This window comes from Vanellus vanellus, assembly GCF_965231255.1.
Source record: "Vanellus vanellus genome assembly, chromosome: 11".
NCBI lineage: Eukaryota > Metazoa > Chordata > Aves > Charadriiformes > Charadriidae > Vanellus > Vanellus vanellus.
The window spans coordinates 13,148,138-13,166,554 of NC_138916.1; the positions used below are offsets into that span (position 1 = coordinate 13,148,138).

Here is an 18,417-nt window from a genome sequence, read left to right on the forward strand (position 1 = left end):
AAAGTTCTCGGTACAGTTTTCAGATGTGAATTGTCTTGGGATTTGTGATATCCAAGGTATTATTTGTGATACTGCAGGTGTCCCACATTACTCTCTTTCCTTACAGGCTGCTTCAAGCTCACTTCACTTCCAGAAGAGATGATTGGCAAATTATTTTCCATGTGGTACTGAATAAGATGACCCACACTATCAAATATATGGTCTTTGGTTCTCACCTAATGAAAGAATCAAGAGAATATATTTATGGTTAGAATGTGCTTGTAACTGGTTGGATGTGAGCCTAGCACATTGAAGTCAAAAGGCATTTAAGCCACTGAACTCACTGGAGCAGGATCATTAGGCTGCAGACAGTAATTGAGACCTATCCTTCGACCTACCATTAGCTGACATGAAAAGCAGAGGACCATGTAGGACTGGCTGATTCTGCCCAGGGGACGAAAGTAACCGTTTTTTTTTCTCCACAGAAGAGAGATATTTTTCCCTAAATCCCATGGAGAATTACTTTTCTGATTTACTCTCTCCTCTGAGAGTTGTCACTCAAGAGTGCTCTTCTAGCCCTGAGCAGAAGCAAGTAGAATTGACGTGACAACAAACCGGCTTTACCTTTTCTGTATCCATAAAAAGCTTTCTCTATCCCTTCACCAAGGGCAAGTCTTGCCTGACCAACCCAGTGGCCCTCTATGATGGAGTGACTACATCAGTGGACAAGGGAAGAGCTACGGATGTCATCTGTCTGGACTTCTGTGAGGCCTTTGACATGGTCCCCCACAACATCCTTTTCTCTAAATTGGAGAGAGATGGATTTGATGGGTGGACCGTTCAGTGGATGAGGAATTGCTTGGATAGTAACATCCAGAGGGTAGTGGTCAATGGCTCAATGGCCAGATGGAAATCAGTGACAAGTGGAGTCCCTCAGGGATCCATATTGGGACCAGTGCTCTTTAATATCAATGACATAGACAGTGGAATCAAGTGCACCCTCAGCAAGTTTGTGGATGACACCAAGCTGAGTGGAGCCTTCGACACACCTGAGGGACAGGATGCCATCCAGACAGACCTGGACAAGCTCAAGAAGTGGGCCTGTGTGAAACTCATGAGGTTCAACAAGGCCCAGTACGGTGTCCTGCGCCTGGGTTGGGGCAACCCCCAGTATCAATACAGGCTGGGGGATGAAGGGAATGAGAGCAGCGCTGCAGAGAAGGACTTGGGGGTACTGGTGGATGAAAAGCTGGACTTGAGCCGACAATGTGTGCTCACAGCCCAGAAAGCCAACCATATCCTGGGCTGCACCAAAAGCAGCATGGCCAGCAGGTCGAGGGAGGTGATTCTGCCCCTCTACTCCGCTCTGGTGAGACCCCACCTGGAGTCCTGTGTCCAGCTCTGGAGCCCTCAGCACAAGAAAGACATGGACCTATTGGAGTGGATCCAGAGGAGGGCCACAAAAATGATCAGAGGGCTGGAGCACCTCTCCTATGAGGACAGGCTGAGAGAGTTGGGGTTGTTCAGTCTGAAGAAGAGAAGGCTCCAGGGAGACCTTATTGCGGCCTTTCAGTATTTAAAGGGGGCTTATAAGAAAGATGAGGACAAACCTTTTAGCAGGGCCTGTTGGATAGGACAAGGAGTAATGGTCTTAAACTAAAAGAGGATAGATTTAGACTAGATATAAAGGAGAAATTTTTTACAACGAGGGTGGTGAAACAGTGGCCCAGGTTGCCCAGAAAAGTGATAGATGCCCCACCCCTGGAGACATTCAAGGTCAGGTTGGCTGGGGCTCTGAGCAACCTGATCTAGTTGAAGATGTCCCTGCTTGTTGCAGGGGGGTTGGACTAGATGACCTTTAAAGGTTCCTTCCAACCCAAACTACTCTATGATTCAAAAGTGTGTTACTAATCAAATCCATTATTTAATATTAGGGTTATTTTTCTAGCAATATAATAATGACTCAAAGGATGTTGTTTGTTTGTATACAAATTACAATATTAACAACAGTATTTAAGTATGTCACTTCTGTTTCCATGGTACTTTAGTGCTTATAAGTTCTTAAATTGAACTTTCAAAGATACTGAAGTCACTGGCTAAATTTAAATTAACCTGGAGGGAATCAGATCAGTTCCACTTCCTGGAACACACCCATGCACTTTGACTGAATTATCTGAGCAGCCCTGAAATTTCAGTATATCAACTGTTCATACCTTGCCCTCAGGATCCACCAAGAGCAGATGCTTTGCTTGCCCTCCCTGAAGTCCACTGAGGACATACTGACCAGGTGACGTTGTGCTCTCTCGCACCAGAAAATCCCCGTCATTGACTAAGAGGCTCTCTGCTGCTTTCCTGTTTAATTTGCCATGGTAACAATCTTCATTCTTTAGCTGTTGCTTTATTTGTGGCAGAACACTGAGACCAGCTGTGTTGCTTGTGGCACTCTGCTGAACAGCTTCCGGTAACTCTAAAATTTAATGAAAGGGAATGTATTGGACACTTCACCTAGAATTTCATCCTAAAAGGATGCAAGACGATATTTTTTATAGCTTTAAAAAAATTCAAATGGTTTGGTCTTGAAGCTGTGATCAAGCCAACCTTACAGACTGTAATAATATGTACACATGAATGCTCACAACCCTCCAGTGCATTAAGTAAAATTATCACAACATCTCCTCCCATACCTTAGATGGGAAAGCCTTGGGTCGCTAGGCAACAGGGAGTGGAAGCAGGAATTTTTCTGATGCTCTACTGTTTTAGGTTTGTATTTCTTTGGTTGTATTAAAAAGACAAATATTCCCTGTAGAAACAAGATTTTTGTTGGGTTTTAGCCACTTTTTTTTTTTTTAAAGACCTAATTTTTCCTTCTTCCTTAACAACCTCTGAAGAGATTGTCACGGATCATTGGGAGAGTCGGGTTGAGTGGCTCCAGCTATGTGCTGGAATGTAAGACAACATGGCCAACGTAGCCAGAAGGGAGGGATTACAGCATGATGCATCTGCTGTGAAAAAACGAACAATTACTGAATGTACTAACAAAACCGGGTGGTTTGGGATATAGCCAGTCAAACTGCAAATGATTCACAGGCAGGATTTTTCTAAGGAAAATAAAAGGATACCACTTCTTCAATGGAATTGTGCAACCTAAGGCTCCTCAGGATATGGCCAGTTCCTTTTAGAGCATAATACAGCTCTGGGTTGGAAATATCTCAATGGTCACAGATTTCCCTTACTGTAGTTTTGTCCATTCCTTTGCCCACTTTATTGTGTGGAGCCAACTCTGACAGAGAAAACACTTAGTAAGAAGCCATAAAAGGCAAAGCTAATAAATAAAGTATTTTCAATAATGAAGACAATCAGTAGCAACTATATAATCACTTAATGGATATCTACCACGTTGGGTCTATAAATCAAGACTTAATTTGACATATATTTAATAGATACTACTGATCAAAATGTCTGATTTAGAAGTTATTGGATGAGATTCAATGGTCATTTGTGCAAGAATTGAGAAAGACAGTCATAACGATCCCACTTTGACCTTGCATGCTACTGCCTGTGAAGCAAAAGCATCTGAGGCCACTTCCACCTTAGAGTGGTTAAGATCTTGAGCATACAGGAGAACCCTCTTCCTTAAGGTATGGTACCGTCCCAAGGTTTCATATCATCTTAAATTCTTGCTTATTATTACCTGTGGAAAATGTGACACTATTTATTGTCATCAATCAGCTACAGAAGACGAAAGGTTATTTTGCTTGCTTATCGTCACTACTTTTAATCTTTAATCCCCTTTGTCTTGAATTTAACAAGCAAAAAAACCAATGAGGAAGGATTTCTTCCCCCCACCTTTTCTATATTTCTTATGGGGAAACCAAAACCTTTATCCATGCACACAGCTGACAAGACCCCCTCTTTTCAAAGCTCAGAAAGACACGGTATTGCAATGGGAACCTACTGGCCTGACGCAGTGGGCTCCCATGGGTCTGTGTTGGTGCTGTACCACGGGCTGTACAGACTGCAGACTGCAGGGTCTGTGTGTTGATGTAACACGGATCATCAAAAAGATCTGTTTTGTAGGCAGGCTTCAATAATGTTGCTTCTTTTTTTGTCTTCTGTGATCGTTCACCACAGTTACCTGCAATTAGTATATAGTATGCACAGATTTCCTTCTTTCTTTTTTTTTTTTTTAAACTCAAGTTAAAATAACTGTAAAAGCTGAAATAGGAACATTGTTGCTCTTATATATCCCACTAAAGTCACCCATAAGGAAAAGAAAAATTGGCAGATGAACTCGTTTTTCCTTATGGCTAGAAGGCACAAGGTACACAAGGTATCCCAAATGAGTTAGAATGAAGTTTTCTGAAATGTTCCACGCTGGTTCAGTTCTGCTTCAATCAATGTCAGCACTAAACCCCCCACTGATCGAAAAGAAATTAATACATACAGCTCTACAAAGACACAAGCCATATACGTTGTTTGTTGCAAAACTCTTTCTTTCCCCTCTGCACAAGAAAAGCTTGTGGGAAGCTGAACAATTCCCTCTCTCGCTATTCTGGTGGAGCAGGGAAGATGGAGGAGGTTGGCACTTTGTGGCTCTGCCTGGAGAGCCAAAGCCACATCTATCAGGTTCGGATCCAAGCCTAGGAACAGGCTAACAGAAGATCCCCTGCAGGGTATGAAAATAATAGCACTTCAGCTAGCCAAATAGCACGCATATTTTTGCTCTTTAGCAAACTTTTTATTCATAGATCTATTCATTCATTCTTTTATTTGTTCACTCTCTTTTTGTAGAAACCATTTGATTCTCCTTAAATCAGAAATAACACAAGAAACTGAATTATCCCCTGCAGACAGTGTAATGGATCACTTTAGAGCAATGCAGGTGGGAATTCAAAAAGGACCTCATTGGGCAGTGGAAGGGATGAGCCAAGGAAATGTGCTCAGGATATCAGCTGTGGCAAGGGAAGTCCAGAAAGGGATGGAGGCTGGTGATCTCCTGGGGTCCCAGAGAGCAGGTTTTGCTAAAGGCAAATTGATCTCGGGCACAAAGCCGCCCAAGGCAGGGGAAGAGCACAGTCACACTGAGCAGCCAGTGATGCTGGAACCAAGGGCACAGGCTCCATTGGAACAACCACCCGATCCTGATGGTTTGGGTCTCATTGAGCATTTGTAGGGGGAAGGGGTATTTTCAGAGACTGGTAAGCAACAAAGTATCTTCCTTTTTCAAAGGGTATGAAAGGGAATAAAACAACAAAAAGTATGAAAGAGATTAAAAAAAACCAAAGAGCTACTGTAAGGAATCATGACAAGTAAAATAAGTAAGTCTGCCAGCAGACGTGAAGATAGATTAGTGGTCTTTAGAAAAGCTGTAAGGCTTTTTTGTCTGCCCTTTGTGTAGGGAACTAGAAATGACCCACTAAGTAGAACACTTTTCACCACTGTATCAAAAGCCAAGGGGCAGCTCTTCCAGGCAGTCTGCCTTGGTTAATTCTGCATATGCATGAGAAGGAAAACAGAGTACGTACCCACAGTTTTGTTTTCTTCTGGGCAATTTTCATATATATTGATGAATGTTGGGCTGCCTGTCTGTAGAAAAATTGTAAAAACAGTCATGTAAAGTAGTACCTTAGAAACCTCAGGTACCTTTAAAACATCCATGCATCAGTTAATTGGGATACAGGTAACTAAAAATTCCTATCATACAGGTAACTATTCCTATTCCTAAAACAAAAAATTCCTATCTCCTCAAACAATATTTCATGCTGATACTCTTCTTTCTACAGGGCATCATGTCTGGACATACTCCAGCTTCACAGAGGCTGTTAACTACCCAGTTATCTGTCTAAGCTTTAGCATATACAGCATATACGTAGCATAACTGCTACGTAATAAAATTCAGATTTTCTTATAAATGTTCCTTGCAATAAAAACAAGGAGAAATAACTGCAGCCATCATGGTTTGAAAGTGAAATGGTCACCAAATTGTCTGAGCAGCACTAGAAAGTTATCAGAACTAAAAGGAAAAACAAAAGTAACACCCCATGGAAAAAAGGCATTTTCATTTACACGTTGCAGGAGGAACTTACTTCCCTGCAAGAGCTTTGGAAAGCTTTGAATGCAAACTCAAGATACAGTCAAACACCATTTTGGAGAACTGCTGGGGAGGTGGAAACCACCAGGCCCGCTGCCCAGATGTGGAGTATGGTTGAGGTTAACAAGGCAAAAAAATGGATGTAGCAGTAGCATAGGAACCTGGGAGCAGTTGCCACCAGATACAAGCAACAGTTGGGAGCAGCAACCTTTTAGACAGCACCAACAGGATCCCAGCGGGCGCGTCTGCATGCAATCCCTCCGAGCAAAGCCGTGGTACTGGCTTCCCTGAGTGGGGAAGCGCTGGTGTTTCCAAGAACTCGCACAGCAGGCTTTGAAATCTGTGCTGAGTCTGAACTCAGCTGGTTTTACTCCCTGACTGACTGGGGTTTATTCCCGACTATCCCAGACAACAGGCACAGATATATGCATTGTTTGCAGCTGTGGCTGATTTAACAGATTTAATTTAATTACTCCAAGGGTAATTAATGTTGTACACACATTGCTATCAGTTAATGTTGTATGTATAGGTTGTAGATCAAAATGGACAGGACTAAATATTTATCAGATCACAGAATCAGGAGCCAGGAGCTCCCAGATTTTACAGATGTTCTCTCAGACAAGCCATTTAAGTCTGTGTCTATTTTCTCCTCACAGCTAATGAGTGAACAAGGGAATATTACTTGGTCGCCTAAAAGTACTCTAAGGACAAACCAGTTAATATTCAGAAAGTGCTTTGGGATTCAATTATGTACTAAGCATCATTAAATCTAGCCTAAAAAAACCCTTTCCCAGGGTAATCAGGACCTGGTTCTGATGTTAATGCCATGCTTTACACCACAGTAACACTTTATTATTCATTCCCATAATAGGCAGTGAATAGTTATCCAAGAAGATGATGTACTTACCGAGCAATACTGCTTTTTGCACTGTAAATGACAGTTAGCCCTTTGGTCTGTTAGAACTTTCACTCGCATGTCTAACACTCCACCGGCGGGAGGCTCTTTCCCTGGAATTTCATTGTAATATTCATGATCCTCCCTCTCCTGTGAATTCCCAGCTGATCCATTAGCATTTGCTGCCTCTCTGAAAAAATATGGAAAGAAAAAAAAAAGTGACTGATGTAATCAACTGCTTTCTAGTGTAGGCAAACGTCCCCAGTGTTTGCGCATCGCACAATACACAGATTAGCCATATGGAGGCTGTAACAGGCTTTGGGCCTGAACTTTCAGAGCTGCTTATTTTTCCAGTTACTTCTTCCTGAATTAAAAATGGAGTCATCAGTTTGGGGTCCAGGGACCCCAGTCCAGTCATTTTTGTAGCACTGGGCAGCCCAGATCACTCTTCTCTGAACTGAAAATACAAGAGCCACCTACTGAAACTTTAAGAAAAAGTGCCAATGCAGCATTCAATAAGGTGTCCAAAATGTAGACCATAAAACGAATCCCACTGGCTTCTTGTCTCAACTGTATAAATCTAAAGATTGCTGGGGAGGGAGGGGGGGCGTGACTTACAAGAGAAAATTTGGTTGGCATTTAGTAGAAAAGCCTGCAGCAGTTTTAGAAAATCAAATATTGCTACCAAAAAAAAAGTTCTCCTGAGTGGAACGTACCCCGATTTTAATAACTGTAATCAATATAACTGTTCTGTTTCAGCCTGAAGAAAACACTGACTGACACGAAGGGGAGTGCCCAATGTTTTTCTTGAGCTAAACCAGAATGATGATAGTTTAAATGTACAGCTGATACACTGCAAAACAACTAGGTGCTTCCTGTACTGTCTCCGGTCCCGAAATAAAAAGCTCATCTCAAATCTTACTTCTCTGTTTAACAAGAATATAATTGGATAAAAGGCCTCGAGCAGGAAAAAGATAAAGTTCAAGTAGTTGATTATGTGATATGCAGTGCAAGTATTTGATTATGTGATTCATAGTAGTTTGGAAGCGAGTGACTCATTCACACAGCAATATCCGACTTCTCTGCCCGAGGACTGTTCTCCAAGGCTGGCTGCGGGCTAGGCTCAAGGAGGGAATCTAATTAGCCTCTTCCATTTCTCCATGCTCTGATTTACTTGTGGCATAGCCTAGCAGAGTTTCATAGGAAAGGCTCTTCCTCTGGTTATTGTCTCCAGGGAAAACAGACCAGTATTAGCAGTAGAATGGCAGGAACCACTATATACAATGAAATAAATATAAACTGGAGCTGAGGCTGCTGTTACGTCATAAAACCAGTTCTGTTGCATTGCATCAGGCACTGTACCAGTGACACTGCCTCCACAGCGACTCCCGGGACTCAGGCCACAGTTAAGCGGCATTACAGCTTTTCCTACTCCTGGGAGGTAGCAAGCAATCAAATTTGGCATTACAGCAAAGACTGAGAAAAATAGGCATGGCTAACCTGCGAGGAGAGCCATACATTAGAGCAAGAATTTTGTCCCCAGTGCAATGGAAGAAGGGTAATGGAAATAGGGAATTGCGGTCCAGAAATTAATCTAGGCCCTATATTTTGAGCAATGTGCAGAGGACGGGGCTTCATATTTTAAAATGCCAAGCGGTGGCTGTCACAGTATCACAGTATGCTAGGGATTGGAAGGGACCTCAAAAGATCATCTAGTCCAATCCCCCTGTCGGAGCAGGAACACCTAGATGTCTTTACTTCAGTACACAAGGCTGATGTAAGTCACACCGGGTGGAATCTGAGGCTGCTGCCAGGAGATGAACAGAACAGCAGCAAAGTGAATTATAATGGCTTTTTTCCCCCACCACACACTTTCCACAGCTGCAGCAAACTTAAACTTGGCATGGGTCAGGACTGAGCCCAGAGTGTGTGTGTGCGCATGCAGTATTTATAGAGCTGAGCTTACCTGGGCAGAGTAATTTGAACATTTGTTCAGCTTACTTGCATGACTTAAGATAAGGCTGTTTTAGCTAAGGAACAATACAGCTAAATTCTGCATTATGCACATGTGCAAACATCACAGAAATCAATGGAGTTTAGTGGAATAAGCTAATTTTAGTCTACTATACTCTGTATGTACAGTGTATATTACAATTAGCATATGTCCAGAAAGCGTATCCAAAGCATCTTATTTATGGCTCAATCTTTGGAGTACATTGTTTTCCTGAGAAGTACTAAAGAGAAGAAAACCGCAGTTAAGTGACTGAGAATGTGCTGACCTTTCATTAGCCGTAACCAGGTTAGATGGGTTCTTCAGGTACTGTTTGAACCGGAGCTCAAAAGCCTGCCCTATGGTGTTTATCACCTCCTGTGCCATCCCATTGGGACATTCCAGTATGTGGCATGCTGCAAAGAGACACCTTACTTTAATTAAGTAAATGCACTTTATACCAGAAAATAGAGACACAAGCTATATTGCTTACAGCAGAAAAGCTGGGCATGAAATTATGCGTCTAGATAGCTTTAGGACATTATACAGCCTGAAATTTTTGCTGTGTTAAGGAAATTGCTCTAGGTATTTTTTTAATCACAGTATCAACTTATACCTCAACAAAAGAAACTCCCCATTTATGTTTCCTGCATGGGATGCTCCTGTATCTCACCTTCTCTCCCTGCCTGGCTGTAAGCAGCAAGGGAGAGGACCAGCCCTGCCAGCGTGCAGTTTTCATGTGAAACAGCATGAAAACACAAGTTCAGGTGGCTCTGGCAGCCAGGGGCAGGGCTCCCGCAGGCCGAGACCACGCTCCTGCCACCAGTCCTTGTTCTCAGGAAACTTGGGCCGGCAGTGAGCGTGCTGTGCCCAGGCCCGGCTGCCCCCTCTGTGGAGCCACCATGAGACAGCACTCAGGGATGGTGCTGGGCCAGCCACCAGCCCTGCCTGCAGGCTGCCAGGGCACAGGAGTTTTGCACATCCCAGCGTCAATACCGGGACTTATGGTGAACTCACAGGGTGCCCTAAGTTAGTTAAAATACCAGTGATGGAGCTACAGAGAGGTGGCAGGCCAGACTGTAAGGCTCCAGCCCAGCTTCTCCAGAAAACATCCTGATCTTCTCTGAGCCACCCATGGCACCTTACAGTGAGCCCTCCTGTGAGCTGCCACTACCAACTTCACAGCCATCAGCAGTATTGCTCTGAGAACTGTCTGGCAGGAAGGAAGCAGCCAAGTAGCTGCAGGCAAGTAACGAGTGATGGAAAGGGCCTTTATCCCCTGCGTTAGTGTCCAGAGGGGAGAAGGTCTCCTACACCTGCACCTACATACCCCACTCTGCCTTCCAGCAACATACCCAGGAGGCTGGGTTAGATGAGGAGGCACATTCACTGCCCTTCCCTCATCTGGAAGTCGTCCCAGAGCAGGGCAGCTGCCCACCCTGCCAGGCTCTGCCCTTCCTCCCCAGGCAAGGCCGGCTCCTGCCCCTGCATGGAGCCAGCAGCTCCATGTACAGCTTTAGTCTGGCCTGCAGGGTCTCACTTCGTTGCACAAGGAATATGACGTGTAAAGCCACAGCCTGTGTACTGTTACCCGTATCCATACAGGGAAGTAAAAAATTGTACAGAATATTGAGCTGTTCAGTAGCTTTCTTATTTTAAAACTTAAACAATTCCTTGGTACAGATAAAGCAATCGTATAAATGCGTATAACAATCTAAAAATTGTTTCCATACCTCTCTGATTAACAGGATCTTTTGCTACATACGCAACGTAGTCTGTTGTATCCTACGGGAAAGAAGACAAAAAATGTCTTTACAATTATCAGTATGAACAACCCTACCACCGTAGCAAAGCAACTGAGTACAGAGAGATCTATTTTTAGCTTTAACAAGCGTGCTTCTTTCAGGTAAAACAACTGGAGGTACCAGCAAAGTGGGCTAAGGGAAAGATCATTAACACACTGGTGGCTATCAACACGGTATTTGTCCTGAAATCTTCTTGTAATAAATGCACTAGACCATTTGGCATTCTTTGGGTCTTTGAGAAACTGTGTTTTCAATTCCAAACTCTGCAACAGGAGTAGAAACACAACTGGTGCCTCATCAGCAGGCAATGCTGCTCTCCTCCACTGCTCCCATGGAGCTCGAAGCCTCTCCTGCGTAACATTTTCGGGCTGCACAGCTGCCAGTCACCGCTGTTAGCTGGGGCCGTCCTTATCACAGAATCACAGAATTTTCAGAGTTGGAAGGGACCTCTAGAGATCATCTAGTCCAACTCCCCTGCTAAAGCAGGATTGCCCAGAGCACATTACTCAGGACTGCATCCAGGCGGGTCTTGAAAATCTCCAGAGAAGGGGACTCCACAACCTCCCTGGGCAGCCTGTGCCAGTGCTCTGTCACCCTCACCGTAAAGAAGTGTTTCCGTGTATTTGAACGGAACTTCCTGTGTTCTAACTTGTGCCCGTTACCCCTCGTCCTGTTACTCGGAACCATTGAAGAGAGCCTGGCTCCATCCTCCTTCAACCCACCCTTGAGATACTTGTACGCCATAATAAGGTCTCCCCTCAGCCTTCTCTTCTCCAGGCTAAAGAGTCCCAGCTCTCTCAGCCTTTCCTCATAAGGGAGATGCTCCAAGCCCTTAATCATCTTAGTTGCCCTTCGCTGGACTCGCTCCAGCAGTTCCCTGTCCCTCTTGAACTGGGGAGCCCCAAACTGGACACAGTATTCCAGTTGTGGCCTCACCAGTGCAGAGTAGAGGGGGAGAATGACCTCCCTCGACCTACTGGCCACACTCTTCCCTATGCAGCCCAGGATTCCATTGGCCTTTTTGGCAACAAGGGCACATTGCTGGGCCATGGATAATTTACTGTCTACCACAACCCCCAGATCCTTCTCCTCTGAGCTACTTCCCAGCAGGTCCGCCCCTAACCTGTACTGGTGCCTAGCATTCTTCCTCCCCAGGTGCAGGACCTTGCACTTGCTTTTGTTGAACCTCATTAGGTTCTTCTCTGCCCAATATCAATATCAATTATCAATAGCAGCAGAAGATAAAATAGTGCTAACATAGCACAAAGGACAAGTCAGAATATTCCCAATTTGTATCATGAAGATTGAGTTTTGAAGGCATCTTAGAGAAAAGCTGGTCTTTAAAATATTGAATAATACAATCGGTATCTGATCTCAGTTGCTGCTGCCTGATTTTAGTCTGGCCACGATCAAGTCAAATTACTCTGGATCTCAAGGCTGCTGCTAAGATCAGACAACCTCAGTATAATCAGTTGTCTGTTTCAGTTTCTCTTTCCAGCCAACATTGAAATAATCCTCACTTTTTCTAGTCAAACTGAAAAGGGAACTGGAATAGAAAAATTAACATTTCTAGTCATACTGCAAGAGCAAAGAGTCGCTTGATAATTCAGTGTTATAGTAAAAATGGTGAGGTAATGAATAACATTCTTTTAATTATTAAAGATGCATCTTGTTATTTTGGATCTTTAAGGCGGGATGGGGAAAATGCAATTCGCAGCTTAAAGGCATGGCTCTCTTGAGGGAAGATGCAATCAGCTGGCAGGAAACAAGGCCCCCATTTGCAATATGCACAAGAACCATCATTTAATAATTCACAATGAACAACACGAGAGGCAGATCTTAGGGCCAGCAGAACTCGTCCTAGATAATTCTTTAAAAAATCTCCAAAGTTAATACCATTAAAACAAAGCAAGCTAAATATTTCTTATACATTTAGTGAATTCAATTTCCTGGGTTTTTCTTAAAGTTCATAAATATTTTAGGATACACTTTTAAAATAAATTAGATCTAGAGAGCAACTAGAAACTAAAGCAAGTGGAGCAGTACCTGCTATTTTTATACCTTTGTAATGTTTATGTACATGCATGGATGACTTTGCTTTAAAATAAAGCCAGAATAGGCTTTATTCTCGAGCAGAATATTGCTACTCCTTAACCCTGCAGAGCAACACTGAACTGTGCTTAGACCCTGAAAGTGGGGGCAGGTGGAGAGACATGCCCCGTGGAAACTATTGCCCATTTTAAATGTAAAGGATTTTGGAAAAATTACCTGAACAAGCTGCCAAAATTGCCTCTTATGTGAAGTGCCATTAGATTTATAGCTGCCACCGCTGAGCAAGACCTCCGTTGTATGTATGCTCCCAGTAAGAAAAGTGTCACCAGCTGCGCCACTGAGCCCATTTCCTGCAGCACATGTTTGCAAGCACATCTCTTGGGGTCCTGCCATTAAGCACTGACCAAACCCAGCTCTGCCTGTGAGATCTGATGGGATCACTGTGCAAGACCAATGCAGGATAATAACATAAAAAAACCAAACCCTAAAAGAGGTAAACAAGCCCTAGAGAATTACTCATCCAACCTGCTAAGCAAAGGTCTGAAAACATATCCCTGAATTTTCCAAACTGGAAACATTACATAAAGACAAACTAGGTAGCCAGCATCTAGCATACGGTATGTACTTCAAAAACAAGTCAGCTTAACGACATATTTAAATTGTTGAACTATCACAAAAAATGGAATTTGGATATGAAGCATTGTGATGCTCAATGCAACAGCGCTTGGAGCTACCTGGAAATCCACATCAGGAAGGGTCTGCAAAGCCCAAGGACATTACTGTACAGTGCAGTGTATTAAGGCAGCACAGGCATCTAAAGATGAAATTTGAACTTAGACTCTCAATACGCCTTCATCTTTAAATGGGATCTTTAGGGATGTAGTACTTCAGCACCAGGACTGACAGCAGAGCCTGCTCACGGGCTCCCTCCCCACTTCCCAGCCCAGCCCCAGAAAGCTCCTGCTCTCAGGCAGCTTGGGCAGCATCTCCCTGAGCAGAGCAGCCGGGCTCCTTACATCCCCCACATGGCCCTCCAGAGAAGATCCATCAGCCACACAGGGCCGGTTCCTGGCTATTTTGCATTGTCTGCTCCTAAATCCAAAGAGGCAGATCTGTCATTTTCCAGTCAAAGATGGACCTGGCTTCCACCCCAGTGTTATCAAGAGCATGACCCAGAGCCTTCTTTTTTCCCTGGATCATAACACAAGAACAGGGAGACATTTAACAAAATGGAAAGGCAGAGAACTCAAAACTGATTAAAAAAATACTGGTTTTATATCACATGGAGTGTGAAATCCAGAATGCTGGCAGGGCTGGGCTTGCTTAGATTAGAAGAGGGAATTGGGCATGTTTATGGATGGCAATAAAGACTTTGGAAGAGGACAGAAAACCTCTTGCTTGAAAACATCAGTGAATTCATGACTACCATTCTAAGAGAAAAACCCGTATCTGCAGGAAGGTTATCTGTCTTATAAGAGCTGTTTGTTTGACTCAAAATTCATCTAAAAATTTAGAGGTGCCAGTGCTGACTGCTTTTGTGACAGGTATTGGATTACAGGGACCACAGAACTGATGTGATTCCTATGTTCGTGCATTCTTATTTTTAGATCCCCACGTTTGAGGGATTTGGAATGAACTGAGGCTCATTGATGGGCAACAGGGAAGTTAACTATACATATCTATTGAAGATCACTGAGGCTCTATTCCATATTTCCTTTCTGCTCCCATTCCCTCAGTTTTTTTCTATTACTGGTCATGATCCAGAAGTGCGGCGTACTCTCTTAGTGTTTGTGGATAGGAAGGGACGAAGCAAAGTATTTGCAGGTACTTTTATTCTCATAATAATTTCATTATACCTGCGGAAGTATATCTTATAAATCAATACTTACTGGGTCACCTCCAGAAGCAAATGAGATGGACTGCATGTGATGGTTGGCAATAATCTGAAAAGCATGACAAACTAGTTAAACATGCTCATGTGCCACACATTTAGAAAACAGTAGAGCATATATCTTCATAGAGCAAGCACGTAAGTTCATGACAACCCAATCCATTAATACAAGCACAAATCATTTGTGGAGGAAGGACATAAAAATAGGAAGATTTTTGAGACTCCCCATTCATGTTTAGTAATGTCTAGATCCCTGAGTAATCTTCCTTAAAGGGTTTTCAGAAGAAACTCAGCCACCAACTTCTAACCTAGTCAGTATGAAGCTAAATGAGACTTTGAAAAGGGAATAACTGGAGACACTGGATGCATTTACAAAGTCTTGAGACATTAATTAATCTTATTTATTTAAATGCATGGCATATACAATGGTGGTGTTTTTATGAACAGGTCCCACTGATACTCTGATCATATTCTCTCTCAGCGCTAGCACCAAAATGTTACCTGGTAGAGATTTCACTAGCCAAATCAGCCAACAACTTTTCATGGTTTCAAACACTGCCTCATCTCCGGAGACAAACTGTTCTTTATTATAAAATCAAGTGCAACGAATTATGCAGGTGGGAACACAATGAAACATGGTGGCAGTGCAAGAATAGAATAAATGGCATTTCCCAATAATAAAGGTCTAGTAATGAAAGATCTAGAGAGAATTTCAAGACAGTTCCCTGCACGTCGGCATGTGCAGTGACAGTGCACATCAGTGCATTTGGAAGGAGATCTGCCCAGCTGGCTTTTAGTCCTGTTACAAACAGGAACAAGTTAAAAGGACTGCATTTTACCCGCCAACCCTCAGAGCTTCACCTGGTGTAGGGAAGCCCTTTGCTGCTGTACCTGAAAGGAAGGGAAAGCTGGTGCCACAGACCCTTCCTAGCACAGAGATCCAAGGGACAGGAGACCTCTGTGCCCTGGTGAAGTCCCAAGAGCTGCCGGACACTCAGCTCAACTCCGTGATTCCTCAGAGCCAGTGAGCCCCGATGTTCCCCTGCTCCAGCTTAGAGCAAAACTTGCCCTAGCCCCCGGCAAGATCATGCCGGGAGCTGGAACCAACAGCTGACCAAGGAATTAGGTGGGCAGCATGAAGCTCCTCATCACATCTGCCAAGGGAGTGCACCCCAGTTCCAGGGCAGATCCAGGCTTTCAGGAACACACCTCGATGGAGCCCAGAGACTTTGCATCGTATAACTGATTATGCACATATATTACCCAGATGTAAAATAGCTTTGAACGACACCAAAGCCGAGCTCTGACTCATTTATATCAATAATTTTTTTTTTCCCTAGGACTTGTCAGAAACTCCAGCCAGGACTAGTGCCTTGTTTATCAAGCACCACACACAGAGAAACAGTTTGCGAAGTGCTTAAGGATCCCTCCCCGTGGAAGACACCATCATAAACAAAAAGGGCATGTGCTACATGTCCAAATCCTCCAAAGTGCTCTCACCTTTAAATTCAGAGACATTGTGTAATTCAGCTTTATCAAGGCATGCATGAGAAGACTAAAGGGTGCTGCTTTCCCCTCGAAGCACCCAGCCTTTCCTCCAGAAGCCACGAGGAAAGCCATGAGGAAAATACAGTAGCATGGAGAAAAGGACACTGATTTATATGTATCCTACCTGCTGCGTGTCAACATTAATCAAAGTGAGGCTGCTTGTTGAAATGGTCAGCTTTATATTCACGCCAGAAAACTGAAGGTTACTTTTGCCAAGTACAGAAGACAAAAACTTCACTGGAGGCTTTGAACAAAGAAACAAAAGCAAGAGGCTGTCAGCTGAGTCTGTCAGGGGCAGAAACGAATCAAAGTCAAGTAGATTTTACAATATCATATTGAGAATTTCAATGGAGTAAGGATAATGGCTTGATCAAATGCAAATAGAACTTCTAACAAATATCAGCTTTGAATATAATACTTGTAGGCACGGTTTTTATGTCAATAATGGGAAAAGTTTTAAAGCAAAATCCCAGTGAGCTAAATGTTATAGCTGGCTCAGTAATTCAAAACATGTAATTTTCCTGCTGAACTCTGCTTCGTTTCCTAGGGATGAAGCATTTCTGAGTAAATCAAGAAATTCTCTCATGTATTCATTTTTCAGGAGCACGTTCATTCCTCCCGAGCCCCACAGTTACAGAAGGAAATCAGTCACTTCCACTGGACACGACCCAACAGCAGCCACTGACACTGCCCCTTACTGCATCCCAGTTACTAAATACACGATCAACCCATTAAACACCGCCATTTTAGTTGTGTTTATTTTTTTTTAAATATAAATAACAATCAGGTAACCCTCCATTGAATGAGCTCCCTTTTGCTATCAAAAAGGCCTCCTATGTTTTACCAGCCAGAATCTAAAGCCTGTAAAGCCCTGAGCACTGCAAAGGCTGGCAGGAGCAGGAACCCTGGGAAAAGCATTAATCCTGAAGAAAATAAGGTATGGCACAGCCTCGGCCCCAAACCGAGCAGGCTAAACACCCTGCTACAAGTGCTCTTTCATGTTATACCGAGTTCAGATGGATTAACATGCACTAATTCCAGCATGGACTGAAGCCTGTTAGGGAATCGCATATCCAGCTTATCAAAAGCAGATATAGAAAATTAATCATTCAGCTAAAACTGTATTTACCTTCCGCTTTTTTATAGCTCCATTTGTACCTGATAGAGCTTCACACAGTCGGCTTATTGCTTCCCTGCAAATAGAAAATGCAGCACAAACTTGGATCATTTCACATGCATCATCTGTAACAGGGCCAGCAACCCTGTGATTTATTGTTATCGTCCCACTTATAAATGCTTAAATCTTCTGAAAGGTCTTTCACAGTTGTTTTTCTTTATTCTTCCCACTGCTGAAAAAAAACTCCAAACCTATTTCACAAAATACAATGATTCAGCAGCCTGGTTTGGGTTGATTCTTTTTCTTCATAAAACACATCACTTTCACCTAATGAAACTTTGGTGTGTTGTTTGTTTTTTTTTTAAATCAACTAACCACAAGAAACTCAAAACTAATGCCTTCAAATCCTTTTTCTCAGTACAATTGGTAGATCTCTTGCTTGGCAGGGAGGATTCCCTCCCTGTCTTAATCCTGCTTATTTAGAGCAGCAGGGGCGTGCTAAGGGAGCCCAGCTGGGTGCCCTGATTGCCTTTCTGGTGTTTGGGGCTTCTCTTTTCTAAAAAAAAAAAAAAAAAAAAAAAATGTTCAGGGAAAAAAGGATATGTAATCAAATTCTCCCATTCTTTTTCAAATCTGAGGTCTCAGTTCATATCTTCCCATCTCTGACAGGTATTTCGCAAACTAGGCATCCTTTCCAGCTACCCACTATTCTCTACAGGCGCCTCTCAGCTAGGGAAGCAGAAGGGGAAGGTATAAAGCACTCACAGTGTTTATTGGTCTATATTAAAGACAGCTAAATTACACATTTAATGTAACATAGTGGCACGCTGCACCTATTTTCCACACTTGAACAAAGAAAACTCTCATATATGCTCCGGCAGGTGACTGGTTTGGACATACGGTGGAGCACTAGACTGCCCTGATCGGGGTTAGCGCAGCGGCTGGAAAAAACCCTTTAGCTGGCAGTCACAGGCTTTCCTTGACTGACACTTATTGAAGTCAATGAGAAAATGGTGACTTACTGGGCTGGGATGTGCTCAGCAAGTTTC

General features: G+C 43.2%; 1 protein-coding gene across 1 annotated transcript in view; it reads right to left on the reverse strand.

Moving 5' to 3' along the window:
• The window catches only part of SHC4 (SHC adaptor protein 4), a 34,162-nt gene continuing 15,745 nt past the window's right edge, over positions 1 to 18,417 (reverse strand). The window contains exons 3-12 of the mRNA XM_082489034.1: positions 17,381 to 17,444; positions 16,376 to 16,495; positions 14,702 to 14,755; positions 10,689 to 10,740; positions 9,245 to 9,371; positions 6,978 to 7,155; positions 5,505 to 5,565; positions 3,935 to 4,114; positions 2,193 to 2,446; positions 1 to 215 (exon numbers count right to left, since the gene is read on the reverse strand). Of these exons, the coding sequence (XP_082345160.1) occupies positions 60 to 215; positions 2,193 to 2,446; positions 3,935 to 4,114; positions 5,505 to 5,565; positions 6,978 to 7,155; positions 9,245 to 9,371; positions 10,689 to 10,740; positions 14,702 to 14,755; positions 16,376 to 16,495; positions 17,381 to 17,444 (1,246 nt within the window). The 3' untranslated portion in view covers positions 1 to 59. The remainder of the gene's footprint in view (positions 216 to 2,192; positions 2,447 to 3,934; positions 4,115 to 5,504; positions 5,566 to 6,977; positions 7,156 to 9,244; positions 9,372 to 10,688; positions 10,741 to 14,701; positions 14,756 to 16,375; positions 16,496 to 17,380; positions 17,445 to 18,417) is intronic.